Source organism: Labrus mixtus, chromosome 23 (assembly GCF_963584025.1).
Source record: "Labrus mixtus chromosome 23, fLabMix1.1, whole genome shotgun sequence".
Classification (NCBI taxonomy): domain Eukaryota; kingdom Metazoa; phylum Chordata; class Actinopteri; order Labriformes; family Labridae; genus Labrus; species Labrus mixtus.
In genome coordinates this window covers 2951087-2974167 of record NC_083634.1, presented here as the reverse complement: position 1 = coordinate 2974167, position 23081 = coordinate 2951087, and the positions used below count along the sequence as shown (strand labels likewise).

Here is a 23081-nt window from a genome sequence, read left to right as displayed (position 1 = left end):
TTATGTAGCCTTTAAATTATGAGGGACAAAAAATGACTAAAGTATAAATAAATGAATAAATAAATGTTGGGAGAAATGCATACAATAATGTATAAATAAATAAATAATTAAATAAATGCATCAATAAATATATAAATAAATATATAAATTCTGAAAACAATACATCAATGAATAAATAATAAATACACTTTGTTAATGAAAAAGGCTATTTATATATTTTTTACATGTATTTATTCATTTATTAGCGTATTTCTACAGTTATATATGTATCAATGCATACATTTCCACATTAATTGAGTTATTAATTTATCTCCGTATTTTTACATTTACACATCTATTTATTTCTGTGTCCAGGTCGTAAGAGGAAAAGTATACATGTAAATTTGCTTCTGTCTGTTTTTCAAAATTGACCAATCCTACTTCAGTAATGTTAGGACGGCCCACTTCATTTACATATTTACTTTTCCTTGTACAACTTGGACACAGAAATACATAAATGAATATATGAATATATTTATTTATATATTCATTGATGCATTTATTTAATTATTCATTTATTTATATATACATTATTGTATGCATTTCTCCCTACATTTATTTATTTATTCATTTATTTATTTATTTATACTTGTCATTTTTTGTCCCTCATATAAAATGACTTTTTAAGTACAACAATGATATAATTACATACTAACTGTAAAACAGGGCTGTTCACCAAACTCTTAAAACACTATTAAAAGTTAAAACTCTTTATACATTATGACAACTTGGTAGGCCCATCCTGAATTGGACTGGCCCAGGCCCATGGGAAAATTCTTCAGGTGTATTCAGACAGAAAGAGAATTGAATATTCGCCATTTGTTACAGACATTAATTTCAATGCAGGATCTCTTGTTGTTTATTAAAAGTAGCTTAACACACGTATATTAAGCCTTACAGATATTTTGGTTAACCAAAGTCATCGTGTCTGAATTTCATAAAATCACCATGAGGCAATCCATTTCTGTCAATTCAATCACTTTCATCTGCTGTTACTTTCACCACATTTTCCTGGGACTGTGTCTGGAATAACTACTATTTGAGGCTGACCATTGCCTATCTCAGAGGTTCCCACATTTTTTGACGGATGAAAATATTTCCACATTGACATTGACACCCTAACGCTCTATGACTCCCTAAAAAAAAAGAAAGATTTATACCTCTAGTATACCTGCAATAATTTAAATTACTAGTGTGGGCTTGTTTTTTCTACAGATCTTTTCAAGTTAAGGTATAACACTGCTGCTCTTGGTTGTTTTTCAATGATCTGTACTTTGTGTTGATTGAGGCAACTGCAGAAAAAACTCACTCAGGTAGGATGTAGCGAAAGGAAGGATTTTGGCTCTCTTCATTAGGGCCACCCACCATTATACAGGTGAAGCCGAGTACGAGACCTGTCATGTTTTCTCATCTTTGTTTTAGTAGTTGTGACGTCGGGTGATGAATCATTGTTAGCTTTCGTTTTCCTGGAAGTCCTCTCACGCACGTTGCCATGCTTTGCTGGCAGTGCAAAACAGTGTGCATTTTTTAAAATTTAGCCTGTCATAAACCTCAGCCCACTTTGGGAATCAGTGCTCTATGATATCTTGCCTAAATTTTCTAAAGCTATTGCTCTTGAACACTCCATAAACGTGTAGCTGTTACTGAATAATACAGCAGGTTAAACAGATAGAAACAGGTCTTTGAGCCCATAGTTCAATTTTCCCTTTGCAGTTTTTTCTGAACCTTCCCAGGACAGTTCACATTTGTAACACCTCAAAAGTGTTCTAACAAACCAGAAAAGGTTTCAGGTTAAACTATCCAATTTTATCAACCAAAGCTCATGTTAGCTTCGACAACGTGTTGAACAGCATACATTAAGGAAAAACATGCACATTTATTTCAACCAATCAACACAAGTTGACAGCCCACATAGCCCTCAAAGTAAACAAAAATCCAGACGTGTGAAGGAGGAAGAGCATAGTCACAGTGGATTGCAGAGTCTGTCATAGTTTGGCAGTTTGAAGGCTCATTCAGCTCCCTGCACTATCCAGCAGTATACATCAGGGGGCACAGTCCACAACAAATACAAACTACATCCACATATCACACCCATCAACTGCTGAGCTCACCTGTTTGACGCTGGCAAAGCTATCCTCAGCCAAAAGCAGAGTTTTAAATCAACAGTTGTAACTCTGATGTCTTTTTTTACATTTACATTGGAAAATAGAAATTACAGAAGGTAACTCAAAAAACTAAATAATACTTCATATTTGCCAAACCAGCAAAAGATTTTATATTTTCCCTTTGGCACATTGATTCCCAATTCAGGGTTGTAACACAGCCCACCAATACTCAGCACACATTAAGTATGAACAACGACATAAAATCAGTGGTTCACAAAGAAAAACAAACAAACAAACTTGTTTTCCCAAATATATTTAAAAAAATAATAAAAATGTAACAGCTGATGTCACATTCCTCTTGGAAAGTCATTTACTGCTCTTGGGAATTCATAAAAATACAGCTGGCAGGAGAAACTTGAGAAATGGCAGATAGTGTGTCCAGGGCAGTGGTTGCTTTTTTGTCTCATGGCCTCTGGTGTCAGAGTCCAATGGGGCACTGGATGGCCTAGTGTTTGGGTCATGCCCATGTACGGACAGCCAAGGTTCTGGTCCGACCATTGGCTCCTTTCCATCATGTCGCTCTCCTCTCTCTCTTACTCTCCCCGGTTTCCTACTCTACCCAGCACATATAAAGTATAAACAAAGTTGTAAAATCAGTGTTCCACAGATAAAAACAAACTTGGTTTTGCCCAAATATAAAAAAAGAATATGTAACAGCATGTTGTTCCCCCTCTCTCTTTCCCCGTTTTTTTTTTTAAACTCTATAATACAGCTGGCAGGAGAAACTTGACAAATCACAGATAGTGTGTCCATGGCAGTGGTTGCTTTTTTGTCTCATGGTCTCCGATGTAAGAGTCCAATGTCTCATTGGATGGATGGCCTAGCTGTTGGGTGGCGCCCATGTGCTGGCGGCCCGGTTCCTGGTCCAACCTTTGGCTCCCATCTTTCTTAAGCTCTCTCTCTCCCAGGTGTTCTACCCTATCCACTGACCTGTCCTGGTGTAAGAGTCCACATGTATTTAATAAAGTAGCCATGTCAAGCGACACAATGACACATTATCCAATAAAATTAAAACATTCAAAATGTAAATGTATTGTACAAATATTTGGCAGCTTTTGTGTGCATGTGTAAAGGTTCACAATGCACTCTGTTTGACTTTGTGTGTCATGTTAAAGATTTATTTACAGTGAATAAACTCTTTTGGTTAAAAAAAGCAGAAATATATATCTTGGCTATATTTCTACAATGTGTGTATATTTGAGAATTAAGTTATTAATGTTATCTTTGTGAAGATGGAGGCCATAAAGGAACTGGACAATCAACTGAACTTGTGGCATGTCAGTCGAGTGCATAACTGATAATTAGATTGATGTATTATACAAATATTTTGAATGTTTTTAAAGGGAATTATTTACACCTTTGTACAGATTTACAAATCTCAGAATGACTACATTTAAAGGACTCCTTAGTCACGTTCTGGCGGTGTGATGTCTTTATCTAATCCCAACTGTCTCAGTGCTTTAGGCAAAGGCATGAGGACAGTAAGACAATACAAAGAGGTATGCATGTTCCAGGTGTGGCTAGTGAGGAACCAGCCCATTGCTTTGGATCAGATCCCAAACTGCGTTGTGCAAGTACAAGAAGTTAACACCGGCACAATTACTGGTAAATTGAAAACAACACCAGAGGAAAAAAAAAAATCCACCCTCTGTATTGCGTTGTCGCAATGCACTCTAAGAGCTCACACATCCTCAAGTATTATTCATGCATTTCCTGATTTACTGTCATTGAGTGCTTTCGACATCCCCCACGAGAGGAATGTGAACTGCAGTCACCTGTTAGGTAGAGCGTGTAAGAGCAACAACTGTTGCTGAGGAGGAAATTAAATGTCGTAATGTAACTGCACTGAAAATGCAACAGTGTCTTTTTTTTTTAAACGTCTGTAGTGCAGGTGGATTAACACCACACCTCATCAACAGTAGGCAGATATACAGAAGAGTCCTGGAGATGCTTTGGAGTACATTTTCTCCTTTGAAGACTTGGTTCTATTGCACCATGTTCCCACACAATAAAGAAGATGCATCATTGGAGTCAAGTGGTGATATGTAGAACACGGGTTCTGACCACCTTTTTCCAGTGAATCCCCCATTAAACCACCTCCAAGCCTGAGATCCGGCCACTCGGGTAGTTTTCAATGTCATGCTAAACTATCTGGGCCTTGTGGATCAGGGAGGCATGGGGGTTCACCCCATTCGGGCTCAGTCGAGATTTGGGTCTGATCATGCCGTTAGTCTGCAGATAGCGAGTACTGTGAGCGTCCGACACCTGGGAGCTGTTTGTCTCGCTGTCTTGATCGTCAGGATGCTCCTGACTGGCGGGACCGCCCAGACCTTCATCCACTTCATCCTCATCGTCTGTCACAGGCGGGTAGGTGCAGCTCGGAGGGGGTTGTGGGTTAATCCTGGTGACACTTCCCGGTCTTGAACCCCCTTCGAGTGGGATGATGACGCTGCCATTCAGCTGTCTGACGATCTCAGTGGACTGTACAACCGGGTAGGGTGACGGCGTGAGAGGAGGGTGGAAACGGGTTTCCTGCTGTAAAGACACGGAGCAGACACACTTGTTAATTGCATCATCATCATCAAGAAAGTATGCAGAGGTTAATGAGTCAGGCTTTGACTTGTCCGGATACACAAACGCACTCTCAAAGACACTCTTACCAAAGATATCGAGCTGTTTCTCACATATGTTTCCACTCGGAGTCGGTTCTCCTCGTCTCTATCCAGAAGACGCTCCCTCCCCCGCCGAGAGTTGTTGTGCAGGACTGGTCGGCCCAGGTAGTCGAACGCTCCCCCTCCTCCTCCTCCACGCCCACCAGAGATTGTGGATCGGCTGTCACGGCAGTAAGCTTGCTCCTGTCAGTGCAGGAAAAGACACTGATCAGTATTCACACACAGATCAGGTGCACTGATAGCAATGTGGTTTTTCACCCTGAAGTGATACAGCAGCAACACTTTTTATATCAAGTAAGCCGAGTCATGATCAATGTCATTTACTTTATTGCAAATAAATGACTTTTGGAAATATATATTTTAAACTGTGTACTTTGAAATAATGCTTCTGACAGCAGGAGCGGTTATCTCTTAGCATAAAGACTGGATGAAAACAACACGCTAGTTACTACACAGGGCTCTTTTTTGGCCGAAGGCAGTGACTTTCTTGAGTATTTTTTTATCTGTTGAGAAAGTCTGTAAGACCAGAATTTAATTTTTTATTTTTAAATCTGTATTTTGAACAGATTAAACAAACAAAAGACTCTTTTCTGAGCTGGGTGTTTACTCTTAGCTTGTCTTTCTGTTTACCTTAACACCTCTTGTACAAACTGAATTTTCCAATTTTCTCTCTGCTCTTTGACAGAATTGAATAAACAAAACTCTCATGTGTCTGTTTGCTAATTACAGAGCTGCCAAAAGGCAGTTAGCCCAACTCAGGCTAAAGACTAGTTAGGCTCTTTTTCAATTAACAAATAAACAAAGTTATCTATTTTCTAATGCAGAAATTATTGGGGGGGGGGGGGATTTATCACATGGAGCTCTGGCTCTCCAACCAGAGCCAACCAAGACTTGGTTGTCACTGGGCTATCACTCAGCTGGACGACATGACTGAAACCTTTTCATGACAATGAGACCTTATCCAAAACCAGAATTTGTTGATTTTCACAGATTTCTTTGTGCTGATTAAATAAAAAGACACAGGTTTATGAAGAAAGTGTCTTGAGAGGTTTTGAAAGTTGTATTAAGGTCACAGCAAACCTTCAAGGTTTACGGTCTTCATGCTGAGCTGTAGCTTCATATTGAACGGACAGATATGAGAGCAGTATCACTCTTCTCATTCAACGTAAAGACAGTAAATACGAGTGTTTCATAAATACACACCAAGTTAAGAATGTTGCTTCTACTCTTGAGCGTTTGAGATTTTCTGACGTTTGGTGATCTGGGACAATGTGTCTATCCGGTCGATGCTTGTCAAACATTATAAATAGGGGGCCAATGTGCCATTCTGAGGCCAACGTCAACAAGACGTGTGTGCTTTTTGCGTAGGTGAAGCAAATTTAAAAAGATGAAGAAAAACATTCTTTAGAGTAAAATAAATCACAAGATAAAAGAACACAGAAGTAGTCCAAAGGTTAATATCTGAGATGCAGTACATTCAGATATGAAATGTTGAATCTCAGAACTTAGCCGTCTGGCATCTGGACAGTAACGCCTCAGTCACCAGCCCTGGCTTTGCATGCAGAGATAGAGAGATATGTAGACTGACCCCGAGGGATGACAGGCTGGTCCTCGTGGTTCCCTCCACCCTCAGAGGGATGTTTTCTTCTGTCTGCAATGGAATCAAACAGGGGGGTAGATTAGATGTGGGACTAGAAATAAGGACATCCTCAAACTTCACCAAGCCTTTTCATCTTATTTTGAAACCCACTTAGCTATTTCCCACTACAGCTAACTGACATTTATAGAGCACAGTATTATGATTCATCACAGTTTAATGTATAAATAAGAAATAATGTGATGGTGCAAAACATATGGGACCAGCATGACTCTGATAAAGGGCGTCAAAGTCTGGCACCCTGGGTTCGCGCTGTGCAGGCATGAGAGGAAAAAAAACATAATATGGTGGTGCAAGCAGGCGAGTGTGAAAATAATAATTTAGTGATCTTACTGCTCCTCTGACATCTGTGCTGACGGAGTTCATCCTCCTGAAAGAGGCCTGCCTGGAGAGAGTGCTTATTTCCTCCCTGTGAGAAACGAGAGACGGAGAGAAGAAGAGGGAAATATGTAAATGATGGAAGAAAAAGACAGAGATCCTCCTGACGTTCAAACTGCGTTCCTTTAATTTTTTAGGTCCTATTCATTCTTGTTTTGATTCTCTACTTGCACATCTTAAAAAAAACACGATCGTGTTGTAACTGAATTTTACACTTCCCTGATCTAATTCTATTTTACACACTCTACACTTGTAACTGTCACTTGTAATCTTCTAAACAGCGCCGATTTGCTTCATTCTTAGTTATTCTCTTTGGCTTCCCCGCCTGCGGAGATCATTAAAATTTCATCTTATCTCATCTAAATTACACGTCATGTTTATCTGGGCTTACTTCCTCTCAGTCAGCTCCCTCTTCAGTTTCTTGTTCTTGCGTTTGTGGTGGCAGGTCACAGTGATGACGACGATAAGCATCAGGATCAGCAGCCCGCCGGCCACGCCCCCTACAATCATCATCACCATGTCTTCGGGTGATGTCCTCTGCTCGGGAGTCTCTGCAGAGCGAGAGCGTCAGTGGGCAAATTGGAAGGATTAGATGAATGTAGTTGTTATTACTATGACAGAGTTTAGTTTGTGATGTGAATGACGGTGCTGTCACATACCTATCACACCAATCTGCACCTCCGCCTTCCCGACGCCCACTTTGTTCTTTGCCACACACTGATAGGTGCCTCCATCTGAAGAGCTCAGGGGTCGGCCAAAGACTAATGTTCCATTCGGGTGGGGGATCACACCTTCTGGTAACTCTCCACCGATTCTGCACACACAAAAAAACATGTTACATCTTTTTTTTTTTTGGTTGAAGATCTACTACATGTTTAGTTTTATGTGAAACATTTAAAGAAACTTTAAAGGGATGCTAAAAGATGACAGGGTGGTGTGGTGTGGTGTATATACATGATGTCTCTATTTGTGAAGCAAGGCACTCTTTTTGCAAATGAGAAAAGGTGCAACATCATCTTTATTAAGGCTGGAAATCTTTGGGTGTCTCACGATTCGATTTCGATTCTTGGGGTCAGGATTCGATTCAAAATAATTCTGGATTCATTGAGCCATGGATTCATAAAGTCTATTTATGATTTAGTTCATACTTCAGGATCTACTCCAGTCATCTGTGAGACTGGCTGAATTTCTTGGTTGCTCCTTTAAAGAGCTAGCCTTAGCACTTAGCAGGTAGTGACTGATTAGCCACCAAAAAAAATTATTCTTGGAAGTTATGAATCGATTTAAAATCTTAAAAGATAAAAAAAGAAGATAAGCATCTCGATTTTTACATATATCGATTTTCTTCCCACCTCTTATCTTTATATCTTTAGAAAATGATGCAATGCATTTTTAATTAGTTACAATTTAATTCATGCAATCTGGACATGATTTTTTGCAAAGCCACCGCATCAAACAATAGAGACAGAATTAACAATAGTATATAGTAATAGTAATACTCACTGTGACACTTCCACATTTTTTTTTATGTTTATCACTTTATTTATTCATGTTCATTAAAGAGGTGTCATTCTGAGATAGTTGTACTTTGCTGTGCTACCCCCATATAGTTTTTGTCTCTGGCAGGGACCCCTTCTTGCAACATTTCTTGAATTCCTCTTACAGGAAATTATCCAAATGAAACATCCAAGCTGAGAAAAAAAAAAACCTTGAGCAGAACCATCGTTATGTTGAACAACCAACCTGTTGTGGTCTTTTTCTTTTTCTTTAGAAGAGGAGGTGAGTAATTGGTTTCAGTGGTAGAGCAACTTGACACATCAGTGTCACTCATAGCTGCTGCTCCATTCTGATTGGCTTTAGTGGTGTGTGTGTGTTTTTTTTAGCGATTGACGCATAGATCTGGATACACAGTGTATAAAAAACATCTTGTAAAAGTTATTGTCACACACAAAGTTATTAGTTCATTTCATTTTTTTCAAGTTTCTGTAGGAGGTGCAGTTTCTTTGTTCAGGCACGTTGCCTGTGACTGCGACCACTTCCTGCTTTTCATGTCAGCCCAAACTGTACACATGAAAACCACCATCACCATAAAATGTTAAGAAAAGCTCTGAGAGCATTTCATTAACATCTCTAGAGGACAGTAATGCAGAATTATGCATTTATGTTCACTCAAAATAAAAGAGATATTCCAATAACATCTGAAGGTGTTTGGTGTGTGTGACTCAGTGAAAATAAGAAGTCGTTGTTTTGGATGAGCAACAGACCGGGGTGTTGCCCCAGTGTTGTTGTTTTGACTGCATTTTGATTTAATCAGTCTCAACAGATCTGATGCTCGCTGCCTGTTGTTGTCAACACAAGCATATTAGAAATACCTGGTGCGTTGACATTATTATACTATTATATACTGTATATATATACTACTATATATAGAGTTCAAAGCTGCACTGTTACACATAGGTGGCACTGACTGACCGCCATAGATTACACACAGTGCACTTTTTTCACCACTAGCAGGAAAGAGAAACTGTGTGTGTTTTTACATACGCAGTAGTCACACCGCTGATAACACCTCGCACTAATCCACACATTTAGCTTCCTCTTTTTCCTCCTCTTGTTGCCCCGTGTCTCACCCCTGCCCCCACCTCTTCACCCCCCCACCCTCCTTATCGGGGCGGCTCATCCCTTTCTCCTCACCTCTCCTCTCATCATCCCCCTCTTCCTCCCTCCTCCTTCATGTGAAACTGTCTCATCTGCCTGCTCGGCGCACAAGCTGCAACACGACACTGTGACACCAGCTCTTACTTCACCTGCCGCCTTTTATTGACACAGCCAACAGGTTCGCCCGCTACTGCTGCTGCTACAGATGTGTGTGTGTGTGTGTGTGTGTGTGTGTTGGTGTGAAAAGCGTGCGTGAGTAAGAAGAGGTTGATTGTAACTGGAGATTTGGAGTGCTGACTCGTGTGTGTTGTTGTGTTGTGTGTGTGTGTGTGTGTGTGTGTGTGTGTGTGTGTGTGTGTGTGTGTGTGTGTGTGTGTGTGTGTGTGTGTGTGTGGTGGGCCTTACTCACAAATACTGATTTCCTAAGGTGTGTTCCTGTGACTAACAGTGTGTAATAAGTACATTCTCATTTGGCAAAAATCAGATTAAACTTCACCAGACTTCTAACTTCCATTTCTTTACATTTAAATGAAACGTTTAATGTGTGAGGTATTTCTCCCTCTGGGCCTAACTGTCGCTTCTCATACCACACCCTGAAGAGTACAGTAACGCACCAAAAGCGAGATACAGAGACAACAGCAGGTGACTCAAGAAGCAGCAGAAAGAGCTGAGTCAAACCCCTCCATCCGGGGATCAGAGCAGGGCAGCGATGTGCCACATTTTTAAAAAATGGCACACAAAAACATTGTCAAGAGAAGACTGAGGCAGCAGAATGAGGATGTGACAATGTCAGGACATGTTTAGTTAAGACATGGGTGGGACATGAGAAGGGTGGAGCACCGTCTACGCTGCATGAGAGAAAGTTCAATAACAAGTTTATCAGTGATCAAGTGACATCCACTCGTATGAGGCCAGTTTTTCTACTTAAGAAGAAATGTTTAAAACGTCTTAGACCCCTGTGACATTTGTTTTCTCTGAACAAAAGTTAAGTTAAGTGTCTCACTAAAATGTCTCTAGTCTGTCTTTATGCAAAGTTCAATTAAATGGCTGCCTGACAGGCTGGGCAATACGGCCTAAAAGTAACATTTTGATTTTTGGAAAACAAACTTAATTTATGATTTTAATCCGTAAAAAATAAATTTACAAAAAATAGAATGACTAAAGTGTTGCTTTCATTGTATCAATAAAATGTAACAAAAGGATGAAAAAAAGAAACCTGAATTTCTCTTCTGGGGTTAAAGTGCAAGCTGTAAACTTGTCTTTAAAAGTGCACTTTGCCACTTTGCCGTTTCAAGGAACAGAACAAGAACAGATTTGGCAGAGCGACTTCAGCAGAATACTTGTGGTTGGGTGGCAGAGATGCAGAAATGCAGAAATGCCATTACACATACCTGGGGCCACCCAGTCACTGTGTCGGAAGTGAAAGAAGGGGGGGAGGATGTGAACTACGGGAGTCCAAGTGGAGCCCTAGCTGCCAGCTCTACAGCTTCATATTTAACAGACACATGAGAGTGGTGTCAATCTTTTCATGACACAAACTGAAAGCAACCTTTTTCCTTATCAAAGCAGTACGAGCTCATTCTTTGACGATTATAAAGGCCGACTATTAGTCAGTGGTCTACAGGTTAACTTAAGCCTTAACTGCTCTGATTTAAAATCTCAAAAGTTACAACTGAGATGTTCTCCAGTTACATTCATTTTGTCTTTTGTATATAAATATGTTTCCTGTCTAACAAATCAGGGAAACAGTATAACTGACAAGTTTGGCAGAGGGATTGAAGTGCATGCTGTTTATTAGCATGACTGAGATGTTAGAGACACAATTTAATGTATTCATTGTGGGAGTTTACAATAAAGTAGGTCAAGTTTCCCAACTCATTTTCAACCTAAACACAATTTAAATACAGTGCTGAAAGAGGATACGATGAGTAAGTTAGACCTCATTCAACTCGGGATTTAAAGTCTGGTGGCTTAATTTCAAATTTTTAATTCTTGAGATTCTTTGGTGCAAGGAATTTGAAAAAGACACAATATGGTAATTGTTAAATACATTCATTCACATACGTACATACATGCACATTTACACCTCACTGACGAAGCTGTGTGGTGTCCTTGGGCCAGACCTTAGACTGTAAGTATGAATGAAGCCTTAGTGACTCCACCTGCAGGGCTCTGGGGGCTCATCAGCAGCAGCCTCCATGATGGAAATCCTGTCTCAGCCTAACTTAAAGTCAACCTAACGACAGGCTGAGAGCTGGAGATGAAGCAGGCTTTAAGCTTCCTGACAAAAACCTTCAACAAACTGCAGGATTTTGCACTTCCACATTGGCTTCATTTTTCAACACCAGAGGTTGCCGCTTTGGCAAGACACTTACACCTGAACATCGGACATGTGGCTGCAGGAGCTGGGGATCGAAACCCCTGACCTTCCGGTTGAAAGTCGACCGACTCTCCCAGTGAACCACAGCCGCCCATATGAATCTGATAAACTTCTCTTTAAATTCAGGTAAAGATAAATGATTCTACAACTCTAAAATTCACTTAGCAGACTCTTTTATCCAAAGAGACGTACATCAGAGAGTAAGTACAACACAAGCAAGGATCTAGAAAAAAGGGAACAATGTCAGTAAGAGCAAACGATCAGCTTTGAGTCTGACTGGACACACAGGTGCTGACAGGAAGTGACCAGAGGCAAAGCACAACATTGAGGGCAGTTCTTGAGAGCTCTAATCAGTATAGAAACCATCTTATAAGTCGTCGTTATCAAACAAAAACCATCGTCATTACCATCATCATCATCAATAATATGGAGACCATCATCATTAAGTTAGTAGGTATTCATGAAAGAGCTGGGTCTTTAGCTTTTTCTTAAAGGTGCAGAGTAAGAGTAAGTTTACTCAAACGGATGCAGACGATCCACAGCGCATGCAGATGTTGCTTTGAAGTCTAACCAACAGAATTATATAAGAATAGATCACAGGTAGAAAAATAGTGAAAAACACCCGAGTCATTTTCATTTTAAACTCATGTTTTTAGCATCAGTGTGAGAGTGATAATAAAGTGTTACTTTGACCTGAGTGTAACCTCACTGAAGCATTCTTATCTGGTGAAATCAATTGTGTTAATTACTCTGAAATTCACGAGCAAAGTAACATGGTCCAGACGCATCAGACAGTTAGTCACAGGAGTACCAGACAGACAGAGAGAGAGAGAGGGAGGGAGGGAGGGCGGGGTCTGCTGTACCTGATCCAGGTGAAACTGTGTGGTTTGGGGTTTCCTCCACTCACACACCCCAGGGCAGCGTTCTGCATTCCCACAGACCAGTCTCCTTCTCCATTGTAGCCAGACACCTCTGCATGTGGAGGGACTGGAAGGAACATGAAAGAGAAACAATTATTAACCAGCTGTGTTCATATGAGGCGGATGAGTTGGAGTTAAACTATTAATGTGAGAGCAGGATCAAGAAACGCTGAATTTCCAGGTTTTTAGCTTAAAAGCAGTTATGAAGGAAAACTACAGATGCAACATTAAAGAAGAAGCTAGAAAAAAAACTTTAATGAAGTTCACAGCCTTTCACCTGACAATAATCATAGAAAATGTTACATGGTAAAGAAACTCAGGTACAACAATTCAAAATGAGTAATCAACCACAGCAGGGAGGATTTGTGCTTTGTGCTTATAAAGTTTCTAGTTTCTAGTACTTTTTGCCTTTTTTAGATTAGACAGCTGAAGAGAGACAGGAAATGTTGGGAGGAGAGAGTGAGGGAGGGCGGAGGCTGGAGCCGAACCAAAGGCCGCTAAGATGAGGACTACAGCCTCCGTACATAGGGTGCACAACATAACCAGCAGGTCATCCAGCACCATTTAAAGTTTCTTTCTAAGTGAAGTGATGATGGAGTGGCTGTGGATGTGTCGGTAGAGTCGGTCGGGTTTGATCTCCAGCTCCTGCAGCCACATGTCCGATGTGTCCTTGGGCAAGACACTTAACCCCAAGTTGTTTTGGCGGCGTATGAATGTGTGCCATCAAATGAGGACGGTGGTTCTAAGTGAAGTTGAATGAAGTACAAGCTGCCCTCTAAACCAAATAATGTGATGTCATTCTGATGCACACTCACAGTGAACCACCAGGGTGTTTTTTATCCTGCGGGGACCCTGCAGAGTGGGATGCCACACCAGACAGTCCAGCTTCTTGCCGTTCATGCTCCTGAGGGGGTGCAGGGAGTAGAGCGAGGAGACGGATCCTTTGTCCGAGGTGCGATTGGTGGACTGGCCGTTCAGGTCTGTGTCCCAGGAGATGTGGGGGGGCGGGACGGCTACAGAGCGGCATGAAGCGGCCTGTCGGTACGACTGTCCCTCCACCAGAATCGCAGGGTCCAGGGAGGAGATGGGAACGGCTGGAGAAGGGAAGACAAACAAATAAAGTTTACAGAATATTAAAAAAAACAGTCTTTTTAACTTACTCAATACCCAGATTCTGGATTGAATAAAAATACAAATAGACACATTGCTTTAACATCACCCCTGTCATGGTTTGGACTCTATTTTTCTTTTTGTCTTGGTTTATTTTTAGAGGTGTGTCTTTCTACATTTCTAGCGTTCTTAGGTTTGGGCTTCTATGTTGTTTGTGGTTCTGTTGTTTGGTTTTCAGAGGTGTGGTTGCTGGTGCCTTCACTCACAGCTCCAGATCGTTTGGCTCATTTACAGCAGCTCTTAACCTCCTCCTCATCTTCCAACAAGCTGCCAGATTGTCTTCGCTCCTCAGTGGTACACCGGCCCTCTAAGAGTCATCATTAGATTGCCGTTGTGCTTTTGTGTATTGTCGTTAGATTCTAACTGCATGTTGTTTTTGTATTTTTTCCCAGTGCCTCGCTCTTCTGAACGACACCAGAATCACCACCATTCCTTACACCCACTACTTGGATTATCATTTTTCCCTCAACAGCAATACAGAGACTGTTTTTTCCTGCTTACAATCAGAGCCTGCAATAAACCATTTGAACCTCTTATCCTCTCTGAGTTTCACTTTTTGTTCTAGGACAGCTAAACCTCAGCTGCTGTCATCTTTCAGTCTTACTCGTCTTAAGTCAGTCTTTCTCTTGTTTTGACATTCTTTTAAAGTAAAGCCTGTTCAATACAACTTTCAGTACTTTATTTAGTCTTGGCCAATGCAAGTTCTGAAGTTCAATAAAGTGAAGACTGTATAAAGTGAACCATCAGTGAACTCACTCCATGTAAGGTGGGGGTTATTTCTGTAGTAGATGGACAATTATGAAATCGTGAAACAGACTGTGGATCATCTTAGATTTATTCAGCCATGGTCAGACAACACAGAAACACAACACACATGGCACAAGTGCAGACCATCGCTGACCCATGCTGACCAAGATCTCACGATCATTGACAATCATTGGCAAAGTGGCCATCATGGGCAAAATGGCAAAATGGCAAAGTCTTCATCACACAGTGTTGCTTATATTCTGCTAGAAGGTACAGCCCACAAATTCCTTTCCATTTGGGTACATCACTATAAAACAATAAAGATGACATGACACTGATTTGTATACGTATCAGATGTAGACTCTCTGTCTAGCAAACAGTTGCTGACAACATATAGTTGGCTCCTATCCATATATAGATCTGCTACTACTTAGGTGCTTCACCCATATAAGGTTACAGCTTCAGACACCCAAAAGTAGAATTACTGTGAGATGGTTGACACAATTTAAAGATATGTCCACAAAATTATCAAGATGAATGAATCCATGAAAATACGTACTAACACTCCAGTAACAAAAAGGAAGCAGCAAAAAGTAAGAAAGCCATTTTTCCACTGGCACTTCCGAAAGATTTGTGAGAATTTCAGGAGGACTGCCCCTGAAATCCTCCTCCTCCTGATTACACATGCACCTCACAGCAGGAGACTGGACAGGAAGGGGGGGGGGGGGGAGTCTCCTGAGGCAAGGCATGACGTAACAAGAAAACACTGAGAAGTGGCAAACGAAGCGACAGTGTCTGCTATACGACGCTATAATGACAATATTTGTTCTTCAATATTATACTTCTGTAGTTCCACAGAAGTATAATATCAACAACAAAGTAGTGAACAAAAAACATGCTGTTGAATTACGTTCACGGTTGCGTGCATACAACCTGTGGTCATGCACCAATCGCAGAGAATAAACACCAAACCTCCATCCCTCTCGCTCGAGGTGAATTCTCCTGATAATATCTCACATCACCTCACTCTGACTTCATGGGGAAAAAAATACTAGGGGGGCGTGCAAGAGAAACTCAGGAGAAAGTCTGGGAATCCAGAGTTTTGTGCAAGTTTGAAAGCCCTACATGTATGATAGTAACATTTGAGGAGATTCCAAGGAAACACAAATCCAATGACTCTTGAAAATATCTAGATTTCAGGAGTCATTGGGTTTGTGTTTCCTTGGAATCTCCTCAATTTTTACACGGCGCATATGTGAAAACGGCTCAAGTCTTTTCATGTTTTTGAAAGTCTTGTTAGGTAGGCATTAGGTGCTACAGTATAAGGGGTTTACTATCATGAATGCCTTGATAATATAAACCACGGTTTCCTGTTCCAGCTGTCATGACCTTATAAGGACTGTCAAAAATGGTTAATTTACCATGTAGAAGACTTACAGACAGATAAGGTGAAAAAAGTATGTTGCTATTATTCTATGTAACCTCAGTATTAGTCATTTAGTATCCTTGATAAACAAAAAGCCTGTTGACAGTCATATCCATCCTCTCTGCATTTACTATCACTTTAGATCCTTGTAGACGATGCGCTCCCGTTGCTGCATTAAAACACTCGTTTTAGCTATTCATTTTAAATAGTGTACAGCAGAACTTCGACTGAGGGACTCACTCCACACGATGACGTTCATCTCCATGTCAAAGTTGCCCGATGGGAAGGTGCTGATGTGGCAGATGTATTTCCCCTCATGAGAGACCTCTGTGTTCATGATGACCAGAGACGAGTCCACGGTGGGGTCGCTGCTTTTGAAGCGCACATGTCGAGACCACGACCCAAACGCTACACAGAGGCAAAACGAAGAGGTCGAGAGAGAGAGAGAAAGAAAGGGAGAGAGTTAGAGGACCATGTGACAAATATCAAGGGTAGCTAGTTCAAGATAAACCTCAGGGTGTCTTTAGTCACTTTCAGTTACCGGCACATGCCTGCACTCTGCACTAGAAAAGTCATTTACATTCTGGGAAATTAGCTCACCGTCCTATCCAGCATGTCTCACACTCACTGTGGGTGTAAGGTTCAAGTCCAAAGACACCGCAAAAGAGCAAAAAATAAAGTGCACAAGCCTGAGTTGTTGTGTCCTTGAACATACTCTGTGGTAATTGTCAGAGTCTCTCACAAACCACAGTTCATTTACACACAAACATGGTTGTGAACATTTGCCTTAAAGGACAAAATGGCCTCAAGAAACCGATAATAAACGCTGCCAACCAACCTGTCTGTCCATTTGTGTGATGTGCAGTGATGATCTGATCCTTGCTTGAATCGGCGCTCTCTTTATACCAGGTTACCTGCACCACCACATCATCACCAGATGGCTTGTATCGACAGGGCAGGGCGGTCTCTTCTTCAGCTAAGGAGCGAATGGGATCTTCTGAAGGGAGATCCACAAAGCCCCCCTGTATCACTGGAAATAAAAGAGGAGAAGACCATTAGATACAAGTAAAGGGAAAGAGATACTACACCACACATTCAATAATCACATTCATTCCACCAATCATGCAAATGTCTATATATCAACTTGAACTTGTTTAATTTAACCCGTGACCCTTTGAAAACCATTACCAGCTCAAAAGCTGCTGGAATTAGTTAACTTTGACCTTCAATCTTGACCTGAAGTTATTTACGGTACTTATAGTTCTACAAAAGGAGAAGGTCAAGAGATCAAATGTTTGTCATTTTTGCAAAAGAAACATGCTCTTACTAATTTGCTAGCTTAAAGCGAGAACAAGAAAAGAGGCTAGACCTCTGCCGCCAAAGAATGTGGTCTAGCCTTGTTAATCAATCCTTGCTTACCTTCCAAGTCCAATACTGTAGCTTAAAGCTACTTGTATTGCTACTAGCGCTGGCTAAAGTGAATGGAAAACAACTCAAAAACATCACAGTCCTAGTCTCACCTTTGCAAAAACAAACTTGAATTGTCTTTAATGTGAGTCTGAGCTTTGCTTTTATCATTTCTAACCATGTTTTAGATGAGAGGTTGACACCTGTCTGAGGGTAAAAAGGAAGCAGCTAGCTGTCAGTTAACTCAGCTTAACATAAACAGTAAAACAGCTTTTAGCCTAGAAATTTACAAAATTCACCTACAAGGACTACAAACAGTCTGTCATTTATATATTACCCATATATACCATACTCAAAGTGTAAAAGTAGCTTTCTGGAAGTTATGTAGCAAACCGTTTATTAGCTTGGCAACAAAAGCCAGGCTGTTTACCCTATCTTCACCTCCACCTTTATGCTAACTAGCTAGCCTACTACTCGGTGTTGTTTCAAATCTCATTCTTCTCAGGTAACTCTCAGAAGGAAAGCTAAAAGACGTACTTCTCAAATAGTCTAACTAGGCCTTAAATTTAGTGTGACTTATTGTTTGTACCTTGACCTCAAGTTTCAGTGGTAGATCTATGATTTATTAGCTTCACTTGCATGGGGTCCTGCCAGTGGAACAAGAAGGTTAAATGACAACAGAATCTGTAGTATTGTAATGTTAAGGCTCGAGGAGCACAGATGGGGTTTAAAGAGTCCACACAGGGTGAAGACAGGAAAGAGGGAGGAGAGAGTAAACTGGTTGTCTATCAGTGGAGCAGAAAACAAATGAAGATATGTCGCTTAACTAGTTGCTCGACATAAACTTTCAAAGGAAACACACAGAGGTTTACTTTCATGTCTGGACAGTTCGAGACGTTCAACGAGGCCACAGGAAAAAACATCCGGGACATAAAAAAGCAGTCTACACGCGACGTCTACTGTGTGTCACACTGTCTTAATGCAAACCACAAAATATCTTTTGTTTTTCAGCTACTCTCTCCTTCTGGCTGTCTGTTCACAGATCAAATGTGCTGATCTGTTTGATGTGGACGGACTACAATGTGTCACTGGTGTCCTCCAGCAATCTCATAAAAAAAACACACACGCACACACACACACACACACACACACACACACACGGACCCCGCCTTCATTGAATGGTTTACAAGAAAACAGAGTGAACAGCTTGTTTTGTACGGAAGCCCTAAGTGGACATAAATCAATATTTTTTTTACTCAGTTTTCCTACGATAACGAGTCATTTCCAGTTATCTCAAGATCTTGACTTGGACCTTGTTTACACGAGAAAAATCCACCGATAACGGAGTCGTTCAAAAAAAGGTCTGGATTCAGACAACAACGTTTCGATAACAACCATGTGCACATGGATCTGCAAAAATGACTAAAAACACTGTGGTAGGCCTATACAGTACATGCCAGAGCAGTTGGCCGTGTGACTTTCTTACCTCAAGATTACTACACTGGTTTTCCTGTGAGGTTAAATTCTCAAGAAAACGACTGGGGAAAAAACAGCATTGTTATCCCAGGTAAACAAGATAAGTGGAGATTTTGAGAAAAGAACATAGATGTATTAATTTCCCCCCTCGGGTTAATAAACAATTTCTAATTCTGATTCTGAAAATGGAGTAAATTAAAATGTATGTATACATGTCCTCTTTGGGCTTCCATATTTTGATCTACAAGCAGGTACGCCGATTTCTTCCAACATGTTGCCAAATTCAATGAAGATATTTGACATTCCTGTTTGTGCATAAAACTATAAGTGTATTGTTTGCCAGCTCAAAACCTGGACAATGTGATTCATCAACACTGTGTTTTTTTATAGTGTTGCTCTTGGCATCAGGTGATGCTGATGATTGATTTACTCTGAGTTTACTCAGACGAAAAACAGCTGGCATGGGAAATTAATTTGAGCAAATGGATTTCACCCAAACACCTATCTATCAATTCACAACATGGCTGACCATGTGGTGACACATCTGGTCCTTTTTAATAAACAATTCAGTTTTGAATATTAGCATGCTCATGTCTTTGCTTTCTGCACCTTTAAGATGTGTATCTGGACTTGTCAGATGAATCTGTCTGATAATAAGTGCTATAGGATATTTTTGACTAGAAATTAGAAAATTACACTTTTTTTGCAGTTTGTGCTTACAGGTTAAGCTCTCTGCACCAATTGCTTCGATTCAAGAAGTAAGCACAATTACACAGTCCCAATACTTTCCAAATTCTCCCTACCTATCACATCAGGGCTTTGAGCTAAATGCTAATACCAGCAAGCTGTCAAGCAGGTTTAATGTTTGTCCCTTTTTTAGCTAAGTATATTATGATAATAATAAATTAGACTTTTACAGCGCTTTTCTAAATACTCAAAGACGCTTAACAAGGAATAACAACAAAAACAAAACAAAACAACAAAAACAATACAACGAAGATATAATGTAAAAGAAGGAGGATGAGAGTTGAGACTGTTAGTGGTTGTAGGCGATGTTGAAGAAGTGAGTTTTTAGGGATTGCTTGAAGCAAAGTGAGTGTGGGAGAGTCTCTAATGTTTTTTGGGAGTGGGTTCCAGAGGGTGGGAGCGGCAATGGAGAAGGCCCTGTCCCCCCAGGACCGATGGTTTGTCATGCAGAGGGTGGACTGGAGGTTTGCATCAGCAGACCTTGAGAGTGTGTGTGGGAGTGTGTCAGTGGAGGAGCTCAGACAGGTAGGGGGGGAGCCAGGTTATGGAGGGCTTTGTAGGTGAGGATGAGGAGTTAGCATGCTAACCCTTGCTAATTAGAAGTCAACACTGGGTACAGCTGAGTTGTTGGAAATTTAGTGTATTTTGCAGGTATTTGGTAGTTACCATAGTTACCAAAGTATTTTTGACCTGATGATGATACTAGATTAGAAATTCCGCTGTTGACATTTCCTCCTGAAATGGAAACAAATACCAAAGCCATAGCAATCCATCCAAAGCCAATTTCTAGAGAATTTCAGACAGAATTCCCCTGAAATCCTCCTGATCTGGTTGATCACACATGCACCTCAATGCGTGAGAATCTCCTAGTTAGACGGGCTGGGGGGGGGGGGTCTCATGTGTGGCAACATTACAGGTGTTGCGTCAATACCTGCTGTGGGAGAATCTGTTGAGATACGTCAGTGCCTGGGATGTGATTCATGCATTTACCATCAGCAGAGATGAGTGTACGCTGCAGACAGGTGTGTTTTTCCATGAGTGTGTGTGTGTGTGTGTGTGTGTGTGTGTGTGTGTGTGTGTGTGTGTGTGTGAGAGAGAGAGAGAGCGTGTGTTTGTCACCCTGACGTTTAAGCATTCAGAGGAATCTGCCTGTTCTGCATTACTGGCATATTATTTTGGCTTTCCTGCCTTTTATCTTTATCAATGCCTGTCTTTATGCAGCTGTAGTGTTTGCTTCCACAACACTCACATATTTAGGTGGTAAATGCATTAAAATAAACTGTGCAATATTATAGAGCTGTCAGAGGAATACACACTCACACTGACACACTAGGAGGGTCCACACTAGTCCTCTAACAGCAACAGGAGGGGGATTCAAAAACAACATTTACAGCAACCTGTTTTTCCTGAAATATAAGAGGAGCGCTGCGAGTGTTTTCTTTAACAGCACTATACCCTAACCCTAAGGCAAATCCTCAGAAAAGCTGCAGGTCACCTGCCCAGAATGAGCAGAACTCAGCTTACTGATTCTGCATTTGATACTGTAAGCAGCCCATTAAAATCAGAAACACTACAGCTGCATGTTAACTCTTCTATGAGGAGTTTTCTGACTGACTATGACTGAAATGAATTATAATGCATTTCTTACGAATTAATTGAGCAAACACCATCAGCATAGACATAGACTATTTCCATATAGTTCTTTTTAATACCTGTGAATGCTGCCGCAGGGAAGGCGTCAGGTGAAATGATTAACATCACACTCCCGAAAACAGCTTTTTACATTAAGGTAAAGACTCCTACTGACTCCTAAAAGAACTGTGTGCTTTTGTCCACAGGTGGCGCTAAAATCAACACAAACCAAAAGTTACTTTAAAACCTTTTTGTAATGTTTAACAAAACATTTGAACAAAGAAGGTCAGGCTGCAATGTCATTATGATCAGACTCCTTAAACAGTCATATTAGAAGGTTCCTAAAAGGACTTTATAAACTGGTAAACACATTAATTAGACAGCTACAAGGCCACCACACATAGACACATTGCAGGCACATTTTGGCCCTGAAGGCATCCCATAGAAAAGACACAAGGCAGACATACTGTAGACTTCAAAATGACAGGAGTTTGGAAAGAGTCTGAAGGCTTCTTACCACAGATCCGGAGGACACAGAGACACAGAGTGAGTGTGTTCAACAAAGGTGTCATCCTCTTCCTCAGTTACTTTGAAATGTGCGCAAATTGGGACGATATCCGCGCTGGAATAACGCTCATCTGTCCAGGTAGTTAGTATCCGTAATGACAGGTTATGCTTAAGAAGCAAGCAGGCGGATTCACGCCTCCTGCTGCCGGGTCATCCTTAATCGTGTCTTTATCTTTATTAATAAAGTCTCTTTTTAAAGTTTCGGTTGTGGAAAATCAGTCCGTTAAAAGCGGAAATCCCTTCAGTGTTGTTGGCGCAACGAAGGCGCAGCTCTACCTGCTTTGGATACACCTGTTTGTGCTACACCTCTCTTTCTCGCCTTCTCTCTCTAACACACAAACACACACACCCCACGCGCGCGCGCGCGCACACACACACACACACACACACACACACACACACACACACACACACACACACACACACACACACACGCCACAGACGCACAAACACACGCCACAGACGTACACGCGTTGCGTCAAAAGTCACCTTTCCGGTTTGGTGAAGGCAACATGACAGTTATTTTCGCGTATTGACTTGACTTGACTTGACTTTTCACCTGCCTCTCAGAGGAGAGGCAGGTGAAAAGCACGCATGGAGAGCCAGTTTGAAGTGTATATTATAAAAGGCAACCACGCCAGGTTAATGCAAAAATAATTTGGTGCCTCCTCCCATTGGGGAAAAAAAAATTAATCCTTTAATTTTGAGGGGATAATACAAGCACAAATACGAGCTCCTCACACACTAATTAGAGTTAAATGTTTTTGCAATACAAAACATGAGAATGCAACTATCTAAAGCTCCTGTGAGGAGGTTTAAGCCGGTTATAAAACAGACTGAAGTTGATACAGATGACATACAAAAGCAAACAAGACCATTATGGAGAAGGTTGATTCTTTCTATGTTGTTATTAAAGAAGGTGCAGGGTAAGTGTGATAGAGCCTTTGTTCTTTTTTTACAGTAAAAAGTCACACTGAGGTATTCACATGACAATTAAAGTAATGCAGGATGGGAGTTCTTGTAAAAAATGACAAGATCAG

General features: G+C 40.9%; 1 protein-coding gene across 4 annotated transcripts; it reads right to left on the bottom strand.

Annotated features, from left to right (window-relative positions):
• Window positions 1–1895: 1895 nt before the first annotated feature.
• nectin4a (nectin cell adhesion molecule 4a) lies at window positions 1896–22576 on the bottom strand. Of its 4 annotated transcripts, none has more exons than XM_061031138.1 (11): window positions 21992–22576; window positions 17051–17242; window positions 16453–16620; window positions 13685–13963; window positions 12813–12936; window positions 7571–7725; window positions 7303–7462; window positions 6867–6942; window positions 6465–6527; window positions 4865–5059; window positions 1896–4739 (listed from the first exon to the last, which is right to left on the bottom strand). In XM_061031138.1, exons 1-11 carry the CDS (start codon window positions 22044–22046, stop codon window positions 4347–4349), a joined length of 1860 nt encoding a protein of 619 aa, XP_060887121.1. In that variant the 5' UTR covers window positions 22047–22576; the 3' UTR covers window positions 1896–4346. The 4 variants fall into 4 exon arrangements, with proteins under 4 accessions (XP_060887121.1, XP_060887123.1, XP_060887124.1 ...); XM_061031140.1 differs by having other exon boundaries at window positions 4889–5059; XM_061031141.1 differs by having other exon boundaries at window positions 1896–4736; window positions 4889–5059; window positions 21992–22575.
• Between the last annotated feature and the right edge of the window lie 505 nt (window positions 22577–23081).

Excerpts from the sequence above, each read along its gene's own strand:
- nectin4a (XM_061031138.1), bottom strand. The coding sequence starts at position 22,046 with ATGACACCTTTGTTGAACACACTCACTCTGTGTCTCTGTGTCCTCCGG. Across the intron at positions 13,964-16,452 it reads GATGAACGTCATCGTGTGGA|CCGTTCCCATCTCCTCCCTG; the intron begins GTGAGTCCCTCA and ends TCCCTTCTCCAG. Across the intron at positions 12,937-13,684 it reads AAACACCCTGGTGGTTCACT|TCCCTCCACATGCAGAGGTG; the intron begins GTGAGTGTGCAT and ends TGTTCCTTCCAG.